The sequence below is a fragment of the Schistocerca nitens genome, chromosome 2 (assembly GCF_023898315.1).
Source record: "Schistocerca nitens isolate TAMUIC-IGC-003100 chromosome 2, iqSchNite1.1, whole genome shotgun sequence".
NCBI classification, from domain to species: Eukaryota; Metazoa; Arthropoda; class Insecta; order Orthoptera; family Acrididae; genus Schistocerca; species Schistocerca nitens.
This window is the reverse complement of record NC_064615.1, coordinates 957,437,101-957,464,285: the sequence shown is the minus strand read 5'-3', so window position 1 is coordinate 957,464,285 and position 27,185 is coordinate 957,437,101. Positions and strand designations below refer to the sequence as shown.

General features: G+C 42.7%; 1 protein-coding gene across 1 annotated transcript in view; it reads left to right on the top strand.

Moving 5' to 3' along the window:
* The first annotated feature begins 8,641 nt into the window (after positions 1-8,641).
* LOC126235467 (odorant receptor Or2-like) overlaps positions 8,642-27,185 on the top strand; it is a 78,992-nt gene continuing 60,448 nt past the window's right edge. The window contains exon 1 of the mRNA XM_049944189.1: positions 8,642-8,673. Within this exon, the coding sequence (XP_049800146.1) occupies positions 8,650-8,673 (24 nt within the window). The 5' untranslated portion in view covers positions 8,642-8,649. The remainder of the gene's footprint in view (positions 8,674-27,185) is intronic.

The following is a 27,185-nucleotide window of genomic DNA, read 5'->3' as shown; positions in this document are numbered from 1 at the left end:
AATGTAAACGATAACAACAGTTTGGCGTATATAGTTTTATGGATTCATGCGCAGTTGTGATAAATGTGAAACTAAGCCAGCTGATTGATTGACCCCATTTTCCCTGAGACTGCGTATGAAAAACGATCATGGCTGATTTCAAAATACGACTAACTCGTTCCGGAAATGACAGCTGCCTGTAATAGGCGTGGTCGTCATTTGAGAAATCGCACTATTAGAACATAATCTCCTGAATTCCTGGGATAGAAAGGGCAGCTCATTATCACTCACTAAAATTTTAGGTGCCTAAAACACCAAAATATTTTGGCCAGGTGGCAGATGACCAGGTGGCAAATGGTAACAGCAGTTGTCACAGATTTCCTCAGAAGAAACCAAACAAAACGAGTAGCTCCACAAATATGTATCACTTACCTCTTTGAGAACAGTGTAGAGCCCCCACGCACCCGATAAAGAGCATATCATTAGGATTCTCTGTCCGACTGTAATGCAGACTGTCACTGCGGGTACTAAAATTAGGTTTAACTATGTTGTGTATTTGGCACTGGCATACTAGTTTCCTTATATCGACATTAAAATTTGTCCAAGTTAAACGATCTTCAATCCTCATGATGGTTTTGTAAATGTACAGACTGGTGAAGGTATTCAAAAACCACAAGAATCAATTCCTTATGAAGACGAATCTTGATCCTCCTCGTAGCAGTTACAATAACACATGAGGCATTTATCAGTGGAATATCCTGGCACCTGTCAACTGTCTATAAGCAGTTGTTGACATTACTTAAATGGGCATCCTTATTTTGTTTTCTGAGCAGCAAGGGTATCTCTCCCAGAACAGCAGAAACACTTACGGATTCCTAGCTATTTGCGGCGTCTCGACAACTTCCAGGTCACACTGGAACATCTGACTGAGACTATCAGCCACTTGATTGCCCGCATCTCTGATAAGCATTACTTGAAAATGGGAGGCAGAAATTTTAACCGCCAGCAGGCGATCCTTCCTGTTTTACAGGGCCTAGTCAATACCTTGGTCGAAGGCTGATTATCTGTTTCCAACCTGAATAATTTGTGTTCAACGTAGAACTTAAATTTATGGCTCCGATAAGGCACACCAGGGTCTCCAGCTCATTTACAGAGTTCTTCATTGCGGCGGGCAAGAGGGACCTCGAACTACAGGTGACCAGCTTCTACTTCCTTCCCAACTCTTGGAGTAACACAATCCCTGAATTAGAGGAACTAGTCTGAAAGAGAAATTTGCAGTAGAAACCAGGAACAGACACGACAGGAGCACTATCCCAGATTAGTTTTTAGGCATCGAACGCAGATGGCTGGGGGTCGGTTGTGATATTTCTGCCATTGAAGTCATTAGATTCCTTTCCAAGATTCACTCCATATTTTGACTCAGATTATAGAAGACGAGGCATGACTGCGAGATGGGAGTGAAGACAATAGATGGTACAATGAGTACAAAATCCACTAGAAATTGCACCAGTTTACCAGGAGGATAATCTGATTGGCTTTCGACACAGGACCCAGCGCACCAAATTTTTTTATATTCACTTATTAATGTTTAATAAAATATCATTTCGATTTAGTTTCTATCATGCTGAATACACTCTTAATATCAAGCTTTAATCCTCTTATTTTAGATATCAATTTTATAACAACTTTCAACAATGTATAGCATTTTCCAACAGTGGGAAAAGTAAATGCATGGCACAACTTGTGTAAAAGAAGGGATCGGTAACAAGATTCATTCTAAGACATCAGTTAAGAGTGCGTACTTTGGCAGTGAAAGTAAATGTCGTGGATAAAAATTCTAGAGGGAGACCAAGGCTTGATTAAACTGATATAGGGTGCAATTGTTATGTAGGAATGCAAGGGCTTACTCGGGATGAACTAGCGTGAAGAGTTTAATCGGGCTAGTCTTCGGACAGAAGGCGATATCAATCACTATAGCTTGCACAAGTAGTAACAATGGATCTTGTTGTTTCTTTCGCGTTATGAACGAAACAAAGTAGCCTCAGTCGTGTTTTTATTTTATTGTCATGGTCCCCACCACTTTTTTGAAATTAAGCCAGTGTCTCGAAAGAATCAATTATCTCTTTCTTAGCAAGTTGTTACGTAGGCTCCGCTCAATCTCATTGTTACACTTGTCGTATTAGTTACATGTGAGCTTCAAACCCGCTTCCATCCGCTATATCAAATGGACACTAGGGGTTGCAGTTAAAGCTAATCATAAATTATACAGCTGAGAGGAACGACTCATATGAAGGTAAAGGCAGGCAGGATAAGAGCTGTGCCTAGTACCCATCCCATATTTCCAGTTTCAATTTAAGCACAATTTATTATTCGCTGCAGTTTAATAGATTGCCGTATGGATATGGTTTACATTCAGTAATTGATAACGAGCAAAGTACAAAAATATAGTCATCGTTTATCTGAAAAGCACTTCAGTCTCAAAAGTTTCAGTTCACACTCGCACTCGGTAATGTTTCTGTAGCCTTTGGCGCCTGCAGAAATTTATCCAAGGTGTCAAAACGGCAATCTTTTTATACAATTTATTCGGATTACAAAATGTATTGCACTGTAAAACTGAGCAATTTTGCAACGAAACAAAACCTCTACTTCGACATTTAATTTGTACATATGTGGACTTTTTTTAACATTTATACTTTAATTATGATAGCAATAAAGTTTTTATTAGACATGAGGTATTCGAAATATCGAAGATTAACTTTCACAAAGTAACGCTCCTCCCCCCGCCCTCCTGCTGAACACAACAATGTAGCACGAAGTCTAAAGCAGGGAAAGTAGAGTTAAATTCACCCGTCACAAAAATGGGTTGACTTAGTGCATCTTTATGACACACAGTTAAGGTTGTTACAGATTTGCCCAGTTTTAAGAGTTTTGTTTCATTCACACCCAGAAAAAGATGTATCACATAGTTTCCCAACTTGGTAAAATTTTTATTTTCTGATTTCATTATAGTCCAAATAATAATCGGCCTATCCTCATTTAAAGTAAATAAAAGTGAGAGAAAAGGAATTAAAACAATTTCAGCCCTCGGTCGCGAAAATTAAGTCTTTTTGACCTAGGCTTTGGCTACTTCTAAGAGTGCCTTCATCAGAAATAAAACATTTAAAACTGGCATGTCATGTATAAAATAAATATGAAGCGATAAAGCTTTACTCACAAAATATTAAAATAGAAAACATAAGAGGTAAGCCACTAAGGGCTATACCACATGTCGAGCTGCAGCAGCATCAGTCTGTACGCTTCATATTTATTTTATACGTAACATGCCAGTTATAAATTTTTTTTTCTGATGAAGGCACTTTTAGAAGTAGCCGAAACCTAGGTCAAAAGACTTCATTCCCGCGATCGAGGGCCGCAATTGTTCTCATTTTACCTTGACAATGCAGCCATGTTTAATGCTTTAATGAGAGAAAAGCTAAACTACATTAAGTACATCTATTTACTCAATTGTACAGTGGAACCCCCCCCCCCCCCCCCCATGAACCATGCACCTTGCTGTTGGTGGGGAGGCTTGCGTGCCTCAGCGATACAGATAGCCGTACCGTAGGTGCAACCACAACGGAGGGGTATCTGTTGAGAGGCCAGACAAACGTGTGGTTCCTGAAGAGGGGCAGCAGCCTTTTCAGTAGTTGCAAGGGCAACAGTCTGGATGATTGACTGATCTGGCCTTGTAACAATAACCAAAACGGCCTTGCTGTGCTGGTACCGCGAACGGCTGAAAGCAAGGCGAAACTACAGCCGTAATTTTTCCCGAGGGCATGAAGCTTTACTGTATGATTAAATGATGATGGCGTCCTCTTGGGTAAAATATTCCGGAGGTGAAATAGTCCCCCATTCGGATCTCCGGGCGGGGACTACTCAAGAGGACGTCGTTATCAGGAGAAAGAAAACTGGCGTTCTACGGATCGGAGCGTGGAATGTCAGATCCCTTAATCGGGCAGGTAGGTTAGAAAATTTAAAAAGGGAAATCGATAGGTTGAAGTTAGATATAGTGGGAATTAGTGAAGTTCGGTGGCAGGAGGAACAAGCCTTTTGGTCAGGTGAATCAGGAGTAGGTTTAATAATGAATAGGAAAATAGGAATGCGGGTTAGCTACTACAAACAGCATAGTGAACGCATTATTGTGGCCAAGATAGATACGAAGCCCACACCTACTACAGTAGCACAAGTTTATATGCCAACAAGCTCTGCAGATGACGAAGAAATCGAAGAAATGTATGATGACATAAAAGAAATTATTCAGATAGTGAAGGGAGACGAAAATTTAATAGTCATGGGTCACTGGAATTCGAGTGTAGGAAAAGGGAGAGAAGGAAACATAGTAGGTGAATATGGATTGGGGCTAAGAAATGAAAGAGGAAGCCGCCTGGTAGAATTTTGCACAGAGCATAACTTAATCATAGCTAACACTTGGTTCAAGAATCATAAAAGAAGGTTGTATACCTGGAAGAATCCTGGAGATACTAATAGGTATCAGATAGATTATATAATGGTAAGACAGAGATTTAGGAACCAGGTTTTAAATTGTAGGACATTTCCAGGGGCAGATGTGGATTCTGACCACAATCTATTGGTTATGAATTGCAGGTTGAAACTGAAGAAACTGCAAAAAGGTGGGAATTTAAGGAGATGGGACCTGGATAAACTGAAAGAACCAGAGGTTGTAGAGTGTTTCAGGGAGAGCATAAGGGAACAATTGACAGGAATGGGGGAAAGAAATACAGTAGAAGAAGAATGGGTAGCTCTGAGGGATGAAGTAGTGAAGGCAGCAGAAGATCAAGTAGGTAAAAAGAGGAGGACTAATAGAAATCCTTGGGTAAGAGAAGAAATATTGAATTTAATTGATGAAAGGAGAAAATATAAAAATGCAGTAAATGAAGCAGGCAAAAAGGAATACAAACGTCTCAAAAATGAGATCGACAGGAAGTGCAAAATGGCTAAGCAGGGATGGCTAGAGGACAAATGTAAGGATGTAGATGCTTATCTCACTAGGGGTAAGATAGATACTGCCTACAGGAAAATTAAAGAGACCTTTGGAGATAAGAGAACGACTTGTATGAATATCAAGAGCTCAGATGGAAACCCAGTTCTAAGCAAGGAAGGGAAAGCAGAAAGGTGGAAGGAGTATATAGAGGGTCTATACAAGGGCGATGTACTTGAGGACAATATTATGGAAATGGAAGAGGATGAAGATGAAATGGGAGATAAGATACTGCGTGAAGAGTTTGACAGAGCACTGAAAGACCTGAGTCGAAACAAGGCCCCCGGAGTAGACAACATTCCATTAGAACTACTGATAGCCTTGGGAGAGCCAGTCCTGACAAAACTCTACCATCTGGTGAGCAAGATGTAAGAAACAGGCGAAATACCCTCAGACTTCAAGAAGAATATAATAATTCCAATCCCAAAGAAAGCAGGTGTTGACAGATGTGAAAATTACCGAACTATCAGTTTAATAAGTCACAGCTGCAAAATACTAACACGAATTCTTTACAGACGAATGGAAAAACTAGTAGAAGCCAACCTCGGGGAAGATCAGTTTGGATTCCGTAGAAACACTGGAACACGTGAGGCAATACTGACCTTACGACTTATCTTAGAAGAAAGATTAAGGAAAGGCAAACCTACGATTCTAGCATTTTTAGACTTAGAGAAAGCTTTTGACAATGTTGACTGGAATACTCTCTTTCAAATTCTTAAGGTGGCAGGGGTAAAATACAGGGAGCGAAAGACTATTTATAATTTGTACAGAAACCAGATGGCAGTTATAAGAGTCGAGGGACATGAAAGGGAAGCAGTGGTTGGGAAGGGAGTAAGACAGGGTTGTAGCCTCTTCCCGATGTTGTTCAACCTGTATATTGAGCAAGCAGTAAAGGAAACAAAAGAAAAATTCGGAGTAGGTATTAAAATCCATGGAGAAGAAATAAAAACTTTGAGGTTCGCCGATGACATTGTAATTCTGTCAGAGACAGCAAAGGACTTGGAAGAACAGTTGAATGGAATGGACAGTGTCTTGAAAGGAGGATATAAGATGAACATCAACAAAAGCAAAACGAGGATAATGGAATGTAGTCGAATTAAGTCGGGTGATGCTGAGGGAATTAGATTAGGAAATGAGACACTTAAAGTAGTAAAGGAGTTTTGCTATTTGGGGAGCAAAATAACTGATGATGGTCGAAGTAGAGAGGATATAAAATGTAGACTGGCAATGGCAAGGAAATCGTTTCTGAAGAAGAGAAATTTGTTAACATCGAGTATAGATTTAAGTGTCAGGAAGTCATTTCTGAAAGTATTTGTATGGAGTGTAGCCATGTATGGAAGTGAAACATGGACGATAAATAGTTTGGACAAGAAGAGAATAGAAGCTTTTGAAATGTGTTGCTACAGAAGAATGCTGAAGATTAGATGGGTAGGTCACATAACTAATGAGGAAGTACTGAATAGGATTGGGGAGAAGAGAAGCTTGTGGCACAAGTTGACCAGAAGACGGGACCGGTTGGTAGGACATGTTCTGAGGCATCAAGGGATCACCAATTTAGAATTGGAGGGCAGCGTGGAGGGTAAAAATCATAGAGGGAGACCAAGAGATGAATACACTAAGCAGATTCAGAAGGATGTAGGTTGCAGTAGATACTGGGAGATGAAGAAGCTTGCACAGGATAGAGTAGCATGGAGAGCTGCATCAAACCAGTCTCAGGACTGAAGACCACAACAACAACAACACACTGGAACCGTATGAGAAAAAAACATCTCGCAACGTCTTTAACACAGTAACCTCCAGGCAATGTAATTAGTTGAAGCTGTTAGTCACTTACAAATTCAGACATATGAGAGAAACCACATTTAACTACGTATTCTGAACATGTGTATGCTATAGTTAGAAACAAAGTTACAAGGTGAAATAAAATTTTGCCTTTTTTACTAACACATTCACAAACGTATCTAATTTCATTAACTTCATTAAATAGACTTCTTTTCTACAATTTCAGTTGTCACACAGGTCTGCGGCTATGAGTGTAGTATACTAGACTACAATATGAGTGAACCAAAACTGGAATCAGGCAACTCGTATAAGCACTAGGGTGTAAAATTTTTTGGGAACATTAATTGGAATAATCATAAAGGATAAATCGTAGGTAAAGCAGGTGGCAGACTTCGGTTCGTTTGAAGGGTACTGGAAAAATGTAGCGAGGCTGTTAAGGAGCGAGCGAATGAATGAGCGAGCACTTCACAAACCAGAGCAGCACAGTATCCTATGACAGCAATAACGATGACTTGCAATTGGAAGAAACCATCTCAAAAAGAAACATGGTTGCAAAACTTGAGGGATATGAAATGGAATTATGGCGTAGTCTCTGTGGTAGACGGTGGTACTGGCTAAATATAGTTAGTCTACAAAGCGGATTACTTAAAGAAAGCTCATGTGGCCTGTCTTAGTATTCTGCTCAATTGCGTGAGATCCATACCAAACAGGACTAATAGGAGACGTTAAACGCACACAAAGAAGGGCATCATATATGGTCTCAGGTTTATTCGACCCGTGGGAGAGCCTTACGGTGGTGCTGGCAAAAACCTCAACTTCCAGACCATCGAAGATAGACGCCACGTCGCTAAATCCTATTTACTGATTTTCAAAAAATTCAAATGGCTGTAAGCACTATGGGACTTAACATCTGAGGTCATCAGTCCCCTAGAACTACTTAAACCTAATTAACCTAACGACATCACACACATCCATGCCCGAGGCAGGATTCGAACCTGCGACCGTAGCGGTCGCGCGGTTCCAGACTGAAGCGCCTAGAACCGCTCGGTCACTCCGGCCGGCTGAGTTTCAAAGATCAGCATTGAGGGAGTAATGGAGGAATATACTACAACAGTTTACGCATTACTCCAGCAAGCGGCGCGAACACAGGATTAAGCTTATCACAGAGCCCACAGAGCAATTTAATCAGTCATTTCTTCCAGGCTCAATACGCGAGTGGAACTGTAGGAGGTCCTAATAAGCGATACAATCTGAAGTACCCTCTACAAAGCACTTCAGAATGGTTTGTAGAATATCGAAGTAGATGGTCATCAGTTGTCTTCGCACGTGGTCTTTGATTCGGAATTATTCGTCCTAAACCGTTTCGTCTACGTAGTGAAGATTACAGAGTTTTGTTTCATATCGCTGTCCAAAGACACGCTATTTAAATTGCTTGTATTTCCAGGGATTTCAAACGTTGCATTACGGTAAATGAATTAAAGATCACACCACTATCCGGAACTCGAGATGTTTAATAATTCTTCCAGAAAATATGGCGTTTATGTAACGATTCACAGTTCCTGATTGTTTTCGTTTCTCAATATTTAATTCTGTTGACGTTCAACAACCGTAACTTTTCTATGTGACAGAGCTGACCCGTTTTCAAAAGTATTTAATTAGCTTAGAGATGTTTTTATTGTCTCACTAGTATTTAAATATTTAGTGCACCGTTAGAGATGCCACTGAATAATTGAGAGCAGCGGTAGGGGAAGTGGGCTGGGGTGGTCACCACTAAGGAGACTCGCAGAGGAAAGCTGAGTTTCCTCCGGTCGGCAGTCCAGTGACGCCAGATACGAGAGGCGGCTGCGACCATGGCTGGAGCACTGGAGCGAACGGTTAGTCCTTCCTAGCGACCCGGGCTGAATTCCATGGCTTGACTCGCTACACGTAATTCCGATAAAAGAATAGTCCGAAGATCTGTGGAACATATAGCTAACTAACTAACTACCTCGAATGGCTGGAGTCAATTGTAACGCAATCTATAGAAGTTCGATGACGCGAAACGATATCAGTGAAGTGATGCTCAGAAAACCTCTGCTCCTATGTATATCTCTGGGCATTATATATGCAACACCAGAAAGAATAGCAAATTACGAAGTTTTGCTTATTTTACGTATGTAGTGTAATAAGACCAGATGTCTTAATTGGCTGAGCGATCTGGAGAACGTGTTTGGCAGAGCGACAGTTGAACAGTGTCTCATTGAAGTAGGTCGGGAAAGCACGGGCAGCTTGCCGGAATTACGCTGTTGAAAGATAACGTCACGACGACCTCGAGAACACGCCACACTGTACCATCTAAATACACAAATATACTCTGCAAACGACTGTGAAGTGCATGGCAGATGGTACATCCTATTGTAAATCAGGGTTATTCACATTGCATCCATGTATGGTGCGCGGGAAGAATGAGTGCTGTGATAAATCTACTCTTGCCCTCACTATCCCTACGGGAGCGATACGTAAGCAGATGTAGTATATTCCTAAATTTATCATTCAAAGCAGGTTCTTCAAATTTTTAAGAACGCTCTCTCAGTATTGTTTACGTCTGTCTTCAAGAGCTGCCACTTCAGTTTCTTCAGCATCTCGGTGACACTCTCCCATGGGTCAAACTAAATGACCATTCGTGCTGCCTTTCTCTGTGTACGTTTAGTATCCCCTGTTAGCCCTATTTAGTACAGGTCTCACACACACACACACACACACACACACACACACACACACACTCGAGCATTTTCTAGAATGGGTCGCACAAGCAACTTGTACATAACCTCCTTCATAAAGTGCCTGCATTTCAACAGTACTGTACCGATAATTCGCTGTCTGCCACCTGCTTTGCATGCGACTGAGCCCATAAGACCAGTACGTTCCATATTCATACAAAGTGTTATACCTAGTTGACAACATCCAACTGTGGCTCATATAGTCGTAGTATACTAAGGTTTTCCGTTTTGTGGCCTCCACATTTCTTAACATTTGAAACAAGTTGCCGATCTTTGTAACCACTTTCGAACCTTATCAAGATCTAACAGAACATTTATACAAAATTTTTCAGACTGAACATGTCGACTTGAAGAAAATCTCTCAGTTTCCAGATGGGTGGTAGTATTATCGACGATTGACTTATTCATCATCTTCTGGCGAGGCGTGGAGATTTTGCGCATGCCGTCCTACTTATATTTGCAGTGCCCCCCCTCCACGGGGCTCCGGGAGGCTGGTTGCAGAGAGACCTGCGGGCGGGGTGGGAGGTGAAATCGCCACGCTGGCGGTAGTGGGTGCACTGTTGGCATCTCTGTCAGAGCATTCGAGCCCTGAATCGTGAGGAGGACGGTGGAGGGCGTGCTCTCGACGAATTGACGCTATCCCTGGATTCCATGTCCCACTCCTAATTTCTGCTGCAATCACGTTCGCTTTCGGAAGTCGGGTCTTGTCGATGAGCTGATCTCATGTGCGTCTCCCTTCCCCAAATTGCTTGCTCCATGCTGCTAATAATGTCCTGTTTCGGCATGGTCCTTGGGATAGGTGCAAAGTTCAACCATTTTGCGATGGCAGGATTTGTAGCTGCAACCAGTTCTTTGTCCGTAAGAGCCGGCCGAAGTGGCCGTGCGGTTAAAGGCGCTGCAGTCTGGAACCGCAAGACCGCTACGGTCGCAGGTTCGAATCCTGCCTCGGGCATGGATGTTTGTGATGTCCTTAGGTTAGTTAGGTTTAACTAGTTCTAAGTTCTAGGGGACTAATGACCTCAGCAGTTAAGTCCCATAGTGCTCAGAGCCATTTGAACCATTTGTCCGTAAGATTAGAACCTACAGGGTCATCGACAAGTCCCGACTTCCGAAATCGGACATGACTGCAGCGGAAACGTAGGCAATGAGTGCACCGAGGGATAACGCTGACACGATGGTTCTTCTAGCAGACAGTGTAAATGCAACGGTGGCGTTACACACCAACGAGTACGCATAAAATCAGCTCTATACTACAAGACCCGGGTTACAGGAAACTCAAGAAGGATCTAACCACGACAATGAACAGAAAAACCGTGTCGCTACAGAAGAACTCAGACCTACCAGATGTAGTGAGGAAACGGCTGCATCCCAGAGCGCCAAGGACACTTCGCCTATATGGACTGCCCAAGATACGTAAAGAAGGGCCCAAAGATACACAAAAAAGGGGTGCCTCTACGTCCAATATTCGACACTATCACTTCGCACAAGTATGCACTGGCCAAACATCTGGCGACACTCCTAAAACCCCTTGTGGGACGCTGTTGTCACCGTATGAAGAGGTCGGAGGATTTCGTGAGAATACTTGAGGACGTGCGATTACAAAGAGATTACTTTCTAGGGAGCTTCTATATTACTTCTTTCTTTACGAAAGCACCTCTTCAAGACTCCTTGGCTGTACTGAATCAACATTTCGAGCATCAAATAGTGAATCTCTTTGAACACGTATTGACGACCACGTGCATCAAGTGCATCAGAGAGTTTTATAAACAGACAGATGGGATCACTTCTTGCTCCAGGGATCTAAAATCTATACATGGACCTCTCTGAGGAGGTGGCCCTCCAAATTGGTCGCTAAAAGATCAAGCACTTCTACTTCTATGTTGCCGATATTTTTGTGGTTTGTGGGCGTGGCAGGCATTGGATGAGTTTCTGGACCACCTTAGCAGTCTCCATGAAAACATCGCCTTCACTATGTAAACTGAGAATGCCTGTCTCCAGTTTCTGGATATACTAATAAGGAAGAAGGCAGATGGCACTGTAGGCCAACCAGTATGTAGGAAGAAGACTCACACAAAGTTGTGCCGGCATGCAATAAGCTGCCACCATCCAGCTCAGTGGTAAACAGTACTGTCCACCTTCGTACACACAGAGCAAGTCGTCTGTGACGAAGAAAGCCTCGCAGACGAACTGCAGCACCTAAGGGGGGTACTCCGCAAAAATTGGTACAGCGAAGCGCACTACAGGAGAGCGTTCAAGACAAGACAGGTCTTGGTAAAGAGAGAGAAGAAGACAGAAACCCTTTTCTTCCGTATTTGGGACCGCTGTCAGCCAAAACTGTTAGGCCTCTGGAAAAATCGAACATGAATGCTGTCTTCTGATCACCGCCAAAGACGAATGAGTGGCTTGGCTCTGTGAAAGGCCTACTGTAACTCCACATACTACGAATTTACAGCATCGCCTGCGAATGCGGTTAACAGTACATTGGACAGCATGTATTCTAAACGCTGCGAGGAATACATTGGCATATGAAGCAACAGCAGATCACAGGAAGACCACAAATCTGACTTCGAGCAGCCGCCAGCTACTGGGACAGCGTCATAAAAGACGCCATCGAAATCAGGATTCATGAGAATCTTGTAAATAGTGATGAAGGATACCAGCTGAGTGCGGCATAGAATCCAGCCATAGTGGCAATTCGTCGAGAGCGCGCGCACCACCGTCCTTCTTGCAAGATGAGGTGAACTAAATAGAAACCTAGTCCCAACAGGGAATCATATAGCGCTCTTAGAAAAAAGTGTTCCGAGACTGTTACCTGAAATGCTCCTCCATGATACTGACAAGAGGGAGATTGAGTTAATAATTAAATCACTAAAGACCAAGAACTCTCATGGATATGACGGGGTATCTAGCAGAATACTGAAGTATTGTTCCACGTATGTTAGCTCAGTACTTAGCCATATCTGTAACTTTTCCTTTAGGAGTGGTCGGTTTCCTGACCGATTAAAGTACTCGGTAGTGAAGCCACTTTATAAAAAGGGAGACAGGGATAATGTTGACAACTATAGACCTATTTCTATGCCATCGGTGTTTGCTAAAGTTATCGAGAAGGTTGTATATACAAGGTTACAGCAGCATTTAAATTCACATAATTTGCTGTCAAATGTACAGTTTGGTTTTAGAAATGGCTTAACAACTGAAAATGCTATAGTCTCTTTTCTCTGTGAGGTTTCGGACGGATTAAATAAAAGGTTGCGAACGTTAGGTGTTTTCTTTGATTTAACGAAGGCTTTTGACTGTGTTGACCACAAAATATTACTGCAGAAGTTGGAACATTATGGAGTAAGGGGAGTAGCTTACAATTGGTTCGCCTCCTACTTTAAGAACAGAAAGCAGAAGGTAGTCCTCCGCAATATTGAGAGTGGTAATGATGTTCAGTCCCAATGGGGCACTGTTAAATGGGGCGTTCCCCAAGGGTCGGTGCTGGGGCCACTGCTGTTTCTTATTTATATAAATGATATGCCATCTAGTATTACAGGTGATTCAAAAATACTGTTTGCTGATGACACCACCTTGGTAGTGAAGGATCTTGTGTGTAATATTGAAACATTATCAAATAATGTAGTTTATGATATAAGTTCGTGGCTTGTGGAAAATAATTTGATGCTAAATCACAGTAAGACTCAGTTTTTACAGTTTCTAACTCACAATTCAACAAGAACTGACATTTTAATCAGACAGAATGGGCATGTTATAAGCGAGACGGAACAGTTCAAGTTCCTAGGCGTATGGATAGATAGTAAGTTGTTGTGGAAAGCCCATGTTCAGGATCTTGTTCAGAAACTAAATGCCGCTTTATTTACCATTAGAACAGTATCTGAAATAAGTGACATTTCAATACGAAAAGTAGTATACTTTGCATATTTTCATACGCTTATGTCATATGGTATTATTTTTTGGGGTAATTCTTCTGATTCAAAAAGGGTATTTTTGGCTCAAAAACGGGCTGTTCGAGCTATGTATGGTGTAAGTTCGAAAACATCTTGTCGACCCCTATTCAATAGTCTGGGAATTTTGACATTGCCCTCACAGTATGTATTTTCTTTAATGTCATTTGTTGTTAGCAATATTAGCTTATTCCCAAGAGTTAGCAGCTTTCACTCAGTTAGTACTAGGCAGAAATCAAATCTGCATGTGGAATGCACTTCCTTGACTCTTGTGCAGAAAGGAGTGCAGTATTCTGCTCCATCCATTTTCAATAAGCTACCACAAGAACTCAAAAACCTTTGCAGTAGCCCAAACACTTTTAAGTCTAAACTGAAGAGTTTCCTCATGGCTCACTCCTTCTATTCTGTCGAGGAGCTCCTGGAAGAGCTAAAAAATTAAGCAAATTCCAGTGTTACATTCTTGATTTTCTTTATTTAAACTAACGACTTGTCGCCTGAATATGTTTCTTACATTTCATTTCATAAGGGAACAATTGACAGGAATGGGGGAAAGAAATACAGTAGAAGAAGAATGGGTAGCTCTGAGGGATGAAGTAGTGAAGGCAGCAGAGGATCAAGTAGGTAAAAAGACGAGGGCTAATAGAAATCCTTGGGTAACAGAAGAAATATTGAATTTAATTGATGAAAGGAGAAAATATAAAAATGCAGTAAATGAAGCAGGCAAAAGGGAATACAAACGTCTCAAAAATGAGATCGACAGAAAGTGCAAAATGGCTAAGCAGGGATGGCTAGAGGACAAATGTAAGGATGTAGAGGCTTGTCTCACTAGGGGTAAGATAGATACTGCCTACAGGAAAATTAAAGAGACCTTTGGAGAGAAGAGAACCACTTGTATGAATATCAAGAGCTCAGATGGCAACCCAGTTCTAAGCAAAGAAGGGAAGGCAGAAAGGTGGAAGGAGTATATAGAGGGTTTATACAAGGGCGATGTACTTGAGGACAGTATTGTGGAAATGGGAGAGGATGTAGATGAAGATGAAATGGGAGATAAGATACTGCGTGAAGAGTTTGACAGAGCACTGAAAGACCTGAGTCGAAACAAGGCCCCGGGAGTAGACAACATTCCATAAGAACTACTGTGGCCTTGGGAGAGCCAGTCATGACAAAACTCTACCATCTGGTTAGCAGGATGTATGAGACAGGCGAAATACCCACAGACTTCAAGAAGAATATAATAATTCCAATCCCAAAGAAAGCAGGCGTTGACAGATGTGAAAATTACCGAACTATCAGTTTAATAAGTCACAGCTGCAAAATACTAACGAATGGAAAAACTGGTAGAAGTGGACCTCGGGGAAGATCAGTTTGGATTCCGTAGAAATGTTGGAACACGTGAGGCAATACTAACCTTACGACTTATCTTAGAAGAAAGATTAAGAAAAGGCAAACCTACGTTTCTAGCATTTGTAGACGTAGAGAAAGCTTTTGACAACGTTAACTGGAATACTCTCTTTCAAATTCTGAAGGTGGCAGGGGTAAAATACAAGGAGCGAAAGGCTATTTACAATTTGTACAGAAACCAGATGGCAGTTATAAGAGTCGAGGGGCATGAAAGGGAAGCAGTGGTTGGGAAAGGAGTGAGACAGGGTTGTAGCCTCTCCCCGATGTTATTCAATCTGTGTATTGAGCAAGCAGTAAAGGAAACAAAAGAAAAATTCGGAGTAGGTATTAAAATTCATGGAGAAGAAGTAAAAACTTTGAGGTTCGCCGATGACATAGTAATTCTGTCAGCGACAGCAAAGGACTTGGAAGAGCAGTTGAACGGAATGGACAGTGTCTTGAAAGGAGTATATAAGATGAACATCAACAAAAGCAAAACGAGGATAATGGAGTGTAGTCAAATTAAATCGGGTGATGCTGAGGGGATTAGATTAGGAAATGAGACACTTAAAGTAGTAAAGGCGTTTTGCTATTTAGGGAGTAAAATAACTGATGATGGTCGAAGTAGAGAGGATATAAAATGTAGACTGGCAATGGCAAGGAAATCGTTTCTGAAGAAGAGAAATTTGTTAACATCGAGTATAGATTTAAGTGTCAGGAAGTCGTTTCTGAAAGTATTTGTATGGAGTGTAGCCATGTATGGAAGTGAAACATGGACGATAACCAGTTGGGACAAGAAGAGAATAGAAGCTTTCGAAATGTGGTGCTACAGAAGAATGCTGAAGATAAGGTGGGTAGATCACGTAATTAATGAGGTGGTATTGAATAGGATTGGGGAGAAGAGAAGTTTGTGGCACAACTTGACTAGAAGAAGGGATCGGTTGGTAGGACATGTTTTGAGGCATCAAGGGATCACAAATTTAGCATTGGAGGGCAGCGTGGAGGGTAAAAATCGTAGAGGGAGACCAAGAGATGAATACACTAAGCAGATTCAGAAGGATGTAGGTTGCAGTAGGTACTGGGAGATGAAGAAGCTTGCACAGGATAGAGTAGCATGGAGAGCTGCATCAAACCAGTCTCAGGACTGAAGACCACAACACATTTCATTTCATTCTGTTTCTACAATCGTCTTATAATTTCATGTATTGACTCGTTCCATGACCATGGAGACTTCTCCTAAATGTGGTCCCACGGAACAATAAATAAATAAATATAAAAAAAATAAAATAAAAAAAATCCTCTGACAGAGATGCGAACGGCCGACCACTACACCACCACCGCGACTTCACCCCCCCCCCCCCCAAAATCCCGCCCGCCGGCCACCCTTCACCCCCCTCCCCCCATCCCACCCACCGGACTCCCTTCACCCAGCCTCCAGAAGCCAAGTCGAGGGGGGCACACCACAAATATAAGTAGGACGGCATCCGCAAAATCTCGACACTTCGTCAGAAGACAACCAGTATGTCACTCGACGAAACGTCGCGTTTTTATAATACTACCACCTAGCTTTTTAAGAACTGTATACGCTGGGAGTGTCTACAGTCACATGTGCTTGTAGTTAACTGCTCCATCTACGAAAAGTCTGAAGTTACTATTAATATCATCTGCAAGCCCATCTACGTCTGTAGGTGACTCTCCATCCAAGATAAATTGCTGCGTCCTCCCTACCGAACAACCTTCAGTAGTCACAAATTTCACTTCACATGCCATATAATCGTACTTTAGATGATAAGTGTACATGTGGCGCTGAGTCAAATGCTTTTTGGAAGTGGAGCAATGCCGTCTCTCCCTGATCGAAAGTTTTCAGAGTCGTAAGAGAAAAAGGCGAGTGAGTTTCACATGATCGATGTCCTCCAAATCTATGTTGGTTGGCATGAAAAAGTCTTTCAGTTCTAGATATATCATTATGTTTGACCTGTCTAAGATTCTAAAACAAATCCATATCAAGGATATTGGATGGTAGTTTTGCTTATCACTTCTATTACGCTTATTCTAAACGGGAGTAACGTCTGCTTCCTCCCCACTACTGGACACAATTTTTGTTCAAGGGGTCTAAGATATATTATACTTGTACTTAAAAGAGTGGCAAACTGCTGCAAATTCAATAATGAATCTGACAGGGATTCCATCGGGCCCAGGAACTTTCTTGAATTTTGATGATTTCTGCTGTTTCTGAACGCCACTGGCGCTAATCCTATTTCACTCAGTTTTTCGGTAGTATGAGAATTAAATTTGGATGATTCTTCTTTCTTTTCCTTGATAAAGGAATATATGTAAACGGAGTTACGCATTTCAGCTTTTGTTTTGCTACTCGCAATTTCAGTTCCTGTCTGCTTCGCGAGTTAATGGGCACTAACTTTTGTGGCACTAACAATCTTTACGTATGACCAGAATTTCCTTGAGCTTTGTGAAAGATGATTTGATAGTAATCTGCTGCTCTTGACAGCGAAAATTGTTTCATTCAGCGTCTCTCTATGTACAACCCTATGATTTGTTTAACATCTATTATGCAGTAGCCTCTGCTTCATTACAAGTTTGTTTATTGTAAACCATGGAGGATCTCTCTCATCACGAACTGATCTACTGGGAACATATCTGCCCAATGTATGGTCAACTATTCTTTTATATTTGATCCATAGCTATTCTACATGCTCCTGTCCTGTGCTAAAAGTTTCAAATTACTCGTTGAGATATAACACCAACATTTTTTACCTAATTTACTGAATATATAAATCTTTTTACTTTAGTAGCCCTGTGTACTTCAGTTACCATTGCTGCTATACTAACGGATACTTGCAGGAATTTGGACGTCCTCAAAGAGGTCAGATCTATTTGTTCCCATTAGATCTAATATATTCCCATCATGAGTTCTGCGTAGTTTTCAGTGAAGGTATTTGGTAATGCTTCATAGGATGTCACGCCAACCACTAACAAACCGATGATTTTCGCAGCTGATTGCTGGATGCTTAAAGTCTCCACCGATGATTACTGTTTGATTGTGGAGTTTACTTACATGCGAACTCAGATGAGTCTTGTGGTCGACAAAAGGATCCAATTACTATTTTATGCCCTCATCTGATACTGAGTCTTGCCCAAACAATCTCGCATCGTGTGCTGGGCACATATGAGGGTGACGAACGCAGTTTGGCAACATGAGTTGTCGTTCGAGCCTCCACGGAGGTATGTTTCATAGTCATGCTGTATGCTGGACCACGACTCATCTGAAAAGGCGACATGACGCCACTCCTTCTTCCATTGTTGTCATTGGGCTCATCACTGTCGATGCTGCCGCATCCAGGAAAGCCGCAACAATGTTCGCCGTGCTGATAGCCCTTATTGTTCCAGACGTCGTCGCCCTGTGCTAAAGAGACAGTAACCTGATTGCATGACCTCACACAGCCCAGAGGAAAATATGTCTGTCTCTTCAGGCGCTAGTCGCGTGGTTCCGTTGAGATCCCGCTTGAGGTACGGTACGGCCCCACTGAAAGCAACAATTACGTATTCTCTTTACACACGTGGGATCGTTGAAACCATCTACTCTGCATTCGGCTGGTAATCTTGAATAACACGTGCAGCGGTATCGCGGAACGATAAACCACAGTTCGTGCCGTTGTCGAATTTCGACTGGTGGTGGTAGCCGTTTTTCCTTCATCCATTGGACATAACTTGTTCTTCTCAGTCCCAACCAACACTTAAATGCGATTCCTAAATGAGAGACTCGATGCGTAATACACTGTAAGACAAAAAAAAAAAAAAAAAAAAAAAGAACCATGGAGGAATTATCCGAATCTGATGGATATTGGTAGTTATACTATACACAAGCAGACAAACAAATCGTTACAAGTAAAAAAAACTGAATTATTTATTCAAGAGAAAGTGCGTCACGTACTGATTTAGTCAACAGTGCCTTGATCCATCTCTGGCTCTTAATCAAACAGTCATTCGGTTTGGCACTAATTGTGTTGTTGAATATCCTCCTGAGTGATATCGTGCCAGATTCGGTCCATTTGGCACGTTAGATCGTGAAAATCCCGAGGTGGTTGGAGTGCTCTGCCCATAATCCTCCAAACCCTCTCAACTGGGGAGAGATCCAGCTACTTTGCTCGCCATTTTAGTATTTGGTAAGCACGAAGACAAGCTGTAGGCAGTTTCTCCATGTGCGGGTGGGTATTATATTGCTGAAATGTAAGCCCAGTGTGACTTGCCAGGAGAGGCAACAAAACGGGACGTAGAGTATCGTCGACATACCACCGTGCTGTGAGAGTGCTGCAGATGGCAACCACAGAGGTCCCGCTATGAAAAGAAATGGGACCCTAGACGATCACTCCTGTTTGTCGGACAGTACAGCAAGCAACGTTCATGTTGCTATCCAACCGCTATCCGAGTCATCTGCGGACACATCTTCGGCTTGGAATCTCATTGACTTTAGTAGAATTGTCTTCAGTGATGAGTCCCGCTTCGAAGTGGGCCCCGATGACCAGGGAACAGGTATCTCGATTTGCAAGCGCGCAGATCCTGATAAGATTTTCAAGTGGTGTAGAGATTGGCTACTTGTAAATGTTCAGAAAAGCAGAATTGTGCAGGTTACAAAAATCAAAATGTCAATGAGTCACATTTGGGACCAGTCGGGGGGAGGTATGCACGAATGGTCACAGGTCATTTCTTTCTGATAGAAGAGCGTCACCGAAATACTGAAAAACAACGACTGATACACTCTTTAATAAATACGTCAAATATTCCGCGACAGTTCGCGACCCTGTATATGGTTCAAATGGCTCTGAGCACTATGGGACTTAACATCTATGGTCATCAGTCCCCTAGAACTTAGAACTACTTAAACCTAACTAACCTAAGGACATCACACAACACCCAGTCATCACGAGGCAGAGAAAATCCCTGACCCCGCCGGGAATCAAACCCGGGAACCCGGGCGTGGGAAGCGAGAACGCTAACGCACGACCACGAGCTGCGGACGACCCTGTATTTCCTGAGGAATCTAGGGATATACAAGTGTCCACTGCTCTTCGTTCAAGTAGGCAACTATGAACATCATCAATGCATCAATGCTTTCGTTTTTAAAGAAAAACTAAGGAAATTTATGTTTTTGTGGTGTTTCGAGTGACAGCGTAAAAGTACAGAGATAAAATACATGGAGAAATAGGTTACCTACATATTGCAATAAAATCAGATGCCAGTTACATGAGACGGAGGATATTAAAGGGAAACAGTAGTTGAAAAGGAAGTGGAAGTGGAAGAGGGGATAGTGCGTTCCCCACGTTATAGTGTGCATTGAGCAAGCAGTAAAAGAATCCAAGGAGAAATTTGGAAACGAAATTTAAAATTAGGAAAGGAAATAAAAACTTTGAGGTTTGTTGGCGATAATGTATTTCTGTCAGTGACAGCTAGGAGGTAGCAGTTCACCTGAACGGAATTGACCGTGTCTTGAAACGTAGCTATAAGGTAAATATCAAGAGGAGTACTATACAAGAAGTGCACGTGAATGTAATCGATTCAGATCGGAAGACTGTGAGTGTCCTTTTCTAATTTGTACATAGAGCTACACTCGCACTTAAACAATCAGTTAGAATGAGTAAAATGATCGTACGTCTGAGGGCACGACTCCACAGATAATACGGCGAAGCTACGGACCCACGAAAAACAACGTCTCTTCGAAGACTTACCTTTAGGACTGTTAAAGTGTGGATAAAAGATTTTGCAGCTAGCAGTAAATGAAAACCTCGTAATTCTAATGTAATGTATTCGATCCCGTAGCTATTCCGACCAAAGTGCAATGTCAGTGCATAAATATAGACTTCGTTACATGTAATCTGAATTTATCTGGTTTTGGGGATGTGCAATTCCGCCGAACATAGTGAACTGCTATTTATTATTGGCGTCACTTACGCTGGTGTAATTATTCGATAGTTGGAAAAATTCAATTTCGCGAATCCATAACTGCGTCGCAGTTAAGTAAATGTTTTAATGCTCTCTATGGCGAGAATTGTGTTAGAAAACTCTTAATCTGATTGTAATGACCTACTGACGTTGGAAGGTCTGTAACAGAAATAGCACAACACAGTGTTTCGTCTTGCTTGTGATCATAAAATTTGTTTATGATGAGCAGATTATCTGAAGGCAATAAGTCTGTTCCTTTTCTTTGCGTTCCGTACCTCATTAGATAAAAACAGAACACTTATAATATCACTTTCTTGTCCATCTGTCTGTCTCTCTGTTACGACTCTTTTTTTTCACCGGAACGGGTAGAGGTATCAAATCGAAATTTATAACAAATAGTATGGTCTATGGATCCTTTGAGATGTACAACATCAATTAGTTAAAATATATGGCCATTTATGTCGTATATCTGATACTCGATAGTCAGTCGTCAGGACCTGTAAATGAACATAATTAAGTTTATACGAAACTCTAAGAGCGCGAGTCGTACTAGCTCTTTTCTGTTTTCTTTAATATTGTTTTTTTAATATTGTGAGTTATTTGCACATTTCTAATTGATCTTTAACATTTATCTAGGGATAGGATACATTCTCTAGAGAAGGCGGACTGTTCCAGAGTTGTAAAGTTAGAAGCTTTCAGCTATCTCAAGCACGCCAGTAACAGAGAAGGTCCCAAATGGAATGTATGGACGGGTTATCCAGTGCCGGGATTATGAGGTGACCACGGAAAACCTCCGAAACTATCTGCATCTAAATCTACATCATATTCCGCAAGCCACCTAATGGTGTGTGGCGGAGGGTACTTTCGGTACCACTGTATGATCCCTCCAACCCTTTTCCACTCGCGAATAGTGCGCGGGAAGAATGACTGCCGGTAAGCCTCTGAATTGGCTCTAATTTCTCGAATTTTCTTCTCTTGGTTAATACACGAGATGTGCTAGAGGGGGGGAGGGGGGGGGCGGGGGGAATTAATATGTTGTCCGGCTTCTCCTGAAATGTGCTGTCCCGAAATTTCAATAGTAAATGTCTCCGTAATGCAAAACTCACCTGTAACGTCTGCCAGTGGAGTTTTTAGCACGTCAATAATTCTCTATCGCCAGCTAAACGATCCCATGACGAAACGCGCCGCTCTTCTTTGGGCCTTCTCTATCTCCTCTATGAGTCTTACCTGACTGGGATCCCAGATAGATGAACAATACGAAAGAATCGGGAGAACAAGCTCCTTATGGGCCACTTCTTTCGAGGACGAGTTACATCTTCTTGAGACTCTTCCGATGAATCTGAGTCTGGTGTCTGCTTTAGCCACTATCTCCTTTATGAGGTCATTCCACTTAAGGTCGCTCTGGATAGTCATGCCTAGATATTTTACGGCAGGTGCTGTCTCCAGCTGTTTGTCATCATTAGTGTAGCTGTACAGCAGTGGATTTCTTTTCTTATATATGCAAAATATATTACATTTATTTGCGATCAGGGTCAACTGCCACAGCCTGCTATAATCAACAATTCTCTACAGGTCGTTCTGCAAATTCCTACTATCTTCTGGTGTTGCTACTTTGGCATAGACAACTGCATCATCTGCGCATAGGCTTAACGAGCATCCGACGCTTTCTACTACACTACTGGTCATTAAAATTGCTACACCAACAAGAAATGCAGATAATAAACGGGTATTCATCGGACAAATATATTACACTAGAACTGACATGTTTTTCATTTTCACGCAATTAGGGTGCACAGATCCTGAGAAATCAGTACCCAGAACAACCAACTCTGGCCGTAATAACGGCCTTGATAAGCCTGGGCATTGAGTCAAACAGAGCTTGGATGGCGTGTACAGGTACAGCTGCCCATGCAGCTTCAACTCGATGCCACAGTTCATCAAGAGCAGTGACTGGCGTATCGTGACAAGCCAGTTGCTCGGCCACGACCTGACGTTTTCAGTTGGTAAGAGATCTGGATAATGTGCTGGCCAGGGCAGCAGTCGAACATTTTCTGTATCCAAAAAGGCCCGTACAGGACCTACAACATGCGGTCGTGCATTATCCTGATGAAATGTAGGATTACTCAGGGATCGAATGAAGGGTAGAGCCACGGGTCGTAACACATCTGAAATGTAACTTCCACTGTTCAAAGCGCCGTCAATGCGAACAAGAGGTGACCAAGACGTGTAACCAATGGCACCCCATACCATCACGCCGGGTGATACGCCAGTATGGCGAGGACGAATGCACGCTCCAATGTGCGTTCACCCCGATGTCGTCAAACACGGATGCGACCTTCTTGAAGCAGTAAACAGAACCCGGATTCATCCGAAAAAATGACGTTCAGCCATTCGTGCACCCAGGTTCGTCGTTGAGTACACCATCGCAGGCGCTCCTGTCTGTGATGCAGCGTCAAGGGTAACCGCAGTCATCGTCTCCGAACTGACAGTCCGTGCTGCTGCAAACGTCGTCGAACTGTTCGTGCAAATGGTTGTTGTCTTGCAAACGTCCCCATGTGTTGACTCAGGGATCGAGACGTGGCTGCACGATCCGTTACAGCCAAGCGGATAAGATGCCTGTCATCTCGACTGCTAGTGATACGAGGCCGTTGGGATCCAGCTCGGCGTTCCGTATTACCCTCCTGAACCCATCGATTCCATATTCTGTTAACAGTCGTTGGATCTCGACCAACGCGAGCAGCAATGTCACGATACGATAAACCGCAATCGCGATAGGCTACAATCCGACCTTCATCAAAGTCGGAAACGTGATGGTACGCATGACAACAACGTTTCACCAGGCAACGCCGGTCAACTGCAGTTTGTGTATGAGAAATCGGTTGGGAACTTTCCTCATTTGAGCACGTTGTAGGTATCTTCACATCTGTCGATTTTGTTCCGTTAAGAGCGACGTGTTGAATTCTATCTACAAGAAAGTCTTGAATGCAATCGCAAGCCTGCTCCGTAGCTCCGTAAACTTGTACTTTGTTTTTCATTAAACGGCAATGCAGGACAGTGTCAAATGGCTTACCGAAATCAAGGGACACGGCATCAACATAAGTGCCATTGCCCACTGCGCTTTGAATCTCATGGAGGAAGAGAGCGAGCTGACGCAGGATCTCTGTTTGCGAAATCCATGTTGATTGGCCGGCCGGAGTGGCCGTGCGGCTCTAGGCGCTACAGTCTTGAGCCGAGCGACCGCTACGGTCGCAGGTTCGAATCCTGCCTCGGGCATGGATGTGTGTGATGTCCCTAGGTTAGTTATGTTTAATTAGTTCTAAGTTCTAGGCGACTGATGACCTCAGAAGTTAAGTCGCATAGTGCTCAGAGCCATTTGAACCATTTTGAACCATGTTGATTGTCATGAAGGTGATGTTCATTTTCCAAAACCGTCGTAATTCTTGAGCGTATAAAATGTTCCATAATTCTACAACACAGCGATGTCAACGACGTAGATCTGTAATCGTGTGAATCTGTCTTACGGTCTTTCTTAAAAACGTTGATGTCCTGCGTTTTTTTTCCAGTCGTTAGGTAACTTTCATTGCTCAAGCGATGTACGATAAATTACTGCTACGAGGGGAGCAAGTTCCTTCTCATAATCTTTATAGAATCTTATATGTATCTCATATGGTCCTGATGCCTTTCCACTACTAAGCGATTGCAGCTACTTTTCAGTTCGACGATCGGTTACCTGAATATCTGCCATTTCGACGTTCGTACGACGATTGAAAGGAGGGTCATTGTTACGATCTAATTCAGTATTTCGGCCTTCTCTCTGTTATCTTCCGTTTCGGTGCCGGTGTGGTCCCTGAGAGAATGAATAGCTGATTTTGACCCACTTACTGATTTACATACAACCAAAATCTCTTAGGGTTTTTACTCATATTGGTCGACAACATCCTACTTTCAAAATTATTGAACGCTTCTCTCATTGCTATCCTTACGCTCATTTTCACTTTGATCGATTGTTATTTGTCAGCTAAGTTTTTACTTCTCTTGAATCTGCTACAAAATGCTCTTTGTTTACTTGGTGCTTTTTTAACATAGCTATTAAACCATGGTGAATCTTTCCCATTCATTAAAACCGTACTGGGAACGTACTTGTCTAGGGCAAATTGAAACATGCCTTTGAATTTTTTCCATTTGTTCTCCACATCTTCGTCCTCATCACCGAATATTTGATGCTGACTCCTGGGATACTCTGAAATTTCTATCCTGTAACCCTCGATGAGGGAATATATCTTCCTGCCTTTCTTAACATTCCTTGTAGGACCCATCGTCATAGATGCTGTCACAGCTCTATGATCATTGATACCTTCCTCTACGTTGACTGATTCGATAAGTTCAGGTCCGTCTGTTGCCAGGAGGTCTAAGACGTTACCCTCACGAGCTGGTTCTCTATCTGTTCAAGGTAATTTTCGGACAGGACATCCAGAACATGCCACACGAATCCCTGTCTTTGGCACCAGTTTTGATGGCATAACACTCCCAATCTCTACCTGGTAAGTTGAAGTCACCACCTATTACAACGGCATGATCAGGAAAATTACTAATGATATTCTGCAAGTTCTGTCTGAAGCGCTCTAGAACTACAGATCCTGAACTAGGTGGTCACTATTTTTGACCGTTCTTTGCTACTCAGTTTCACCCACACTAATTCACTTTCGGAATCCGTGATAACCTCGCTAGATTTTATGGAGTTTTTACTGCAATAAACACGCCGCCACTACTGGAAACTGATCTATCCTTATTATAAACATTAAAATCTGTACTTAGGATTTCATTGTCATTGACGTCTGGTTTCAACCAGCTTTCTGTTCCCAATACTAGCTGTGCATTATAACCATCAGTAAGAGATACTTATTCTGGGACTTTTCTTTGAATGCTCCTGCAGTTTTCTAAAATCAAATTAATCTTTTTTATGTCTGATCTGCGAGGACCAAGATTCTCTGAGGTCACTGTGGATGATTTAACAGGCAAATCGTCTTTGATGCCAAGGAAGGGGTTCTCTAACCCAAAACAGCAACATGTTCACGCCACACGTACTCCGCTACCCCAGTAGCCGCTTCCTGCGTGTAGTTCACGCCCGACCTCTTACGGGGAACGCTACAATTCTGCACCCGATAGCGGAGGTCTAGAAATTCGCATCTGATACCGTCGCAGAGTCGCCTGATTCTCTGGTTTAGACCTTCCACTCTGCTCCAAACCAGAGGACCACGATCAACTCTGGGTACGATGCTACAAATAGACAGCTTAGCCTGTACCCCGATTGAGTTGCTAGTTGCCTTCACCAAATCAGCCAGCCGCCGAAAGGAGCGGAGGATGACCTCAGAACCCAAGCGGCAGGCGTCATTCGTGCCGACATGTGTCACTACATGCAGCCGGTTGCACCGTGTGCGCTCGATAGCCGCCGGCAGGGCCTCCTCCACATGACGGATGAGACCTCCCGGCATACATACCGAATGCACCCTGTTATTGTTTCCCGCCTGACCTCCTATCTCCTTAAGAGCTCCATCGCCCGCCTTACATTGGAGCTCCCAAAGACAAGCATACCCACCCTCTGTACTTGTCCGGACTGGGCAGGAAAATCGACCGCTGACCCAACAGGAGAGGCATCCCGTACTGGGTGAGGGTTATCATCAACACTGGGTAGCACCTCGTACCTGTTGCTAAGACTTAGTTTGCCAGCCGCATGGCCTGCTCCCTCTTTCGACTTCCGCCCAGTGACACGCGAACCCGCCACTCTCTGCAACCCATTCTGGAGAGAGGACGGACCGGTCACATGTTGCGTATCAGAAGCCACGGCGACGTCCGGGTCAGCAGGGGATATCAGGGGCACCAAAGAAGTTGCGGGTCTCGTCACTGGCGCCCTGACGTCACCACATTAGCTGGAAGCTTGTCGACGGGTAGCCAACGCAGCTTCCATCTGTTTACGGACAGCAGCCAACTCTCCTTGTGTCCGCTCACAGCAAGCACAGTCCCTAGCCATATCGCACTGTGTATGAAATAGATATGTCTCAAATGGCGTTACTGAGTTTGAAATGTATGCGAAATATACCACAGGAGAATAAAGTAACACTAAAAATTTCTGTGCAGATTTCTCACTGTACTCTGAGACCGCAAGCTATTAAACAGAAATAAATTTCTCGACTGAAGTTGATGTATTTACAGATACCTGTTATTAGAAATCCTGTTACCGAAAAGTTACTGCACAAGATAAACATTCAAACTAGATGCACTGATCTAAACTGTATGCTATCTACTAACACAAAATTGAACTCTGTGGCGTGACGGAATTTCTGGCAAGAG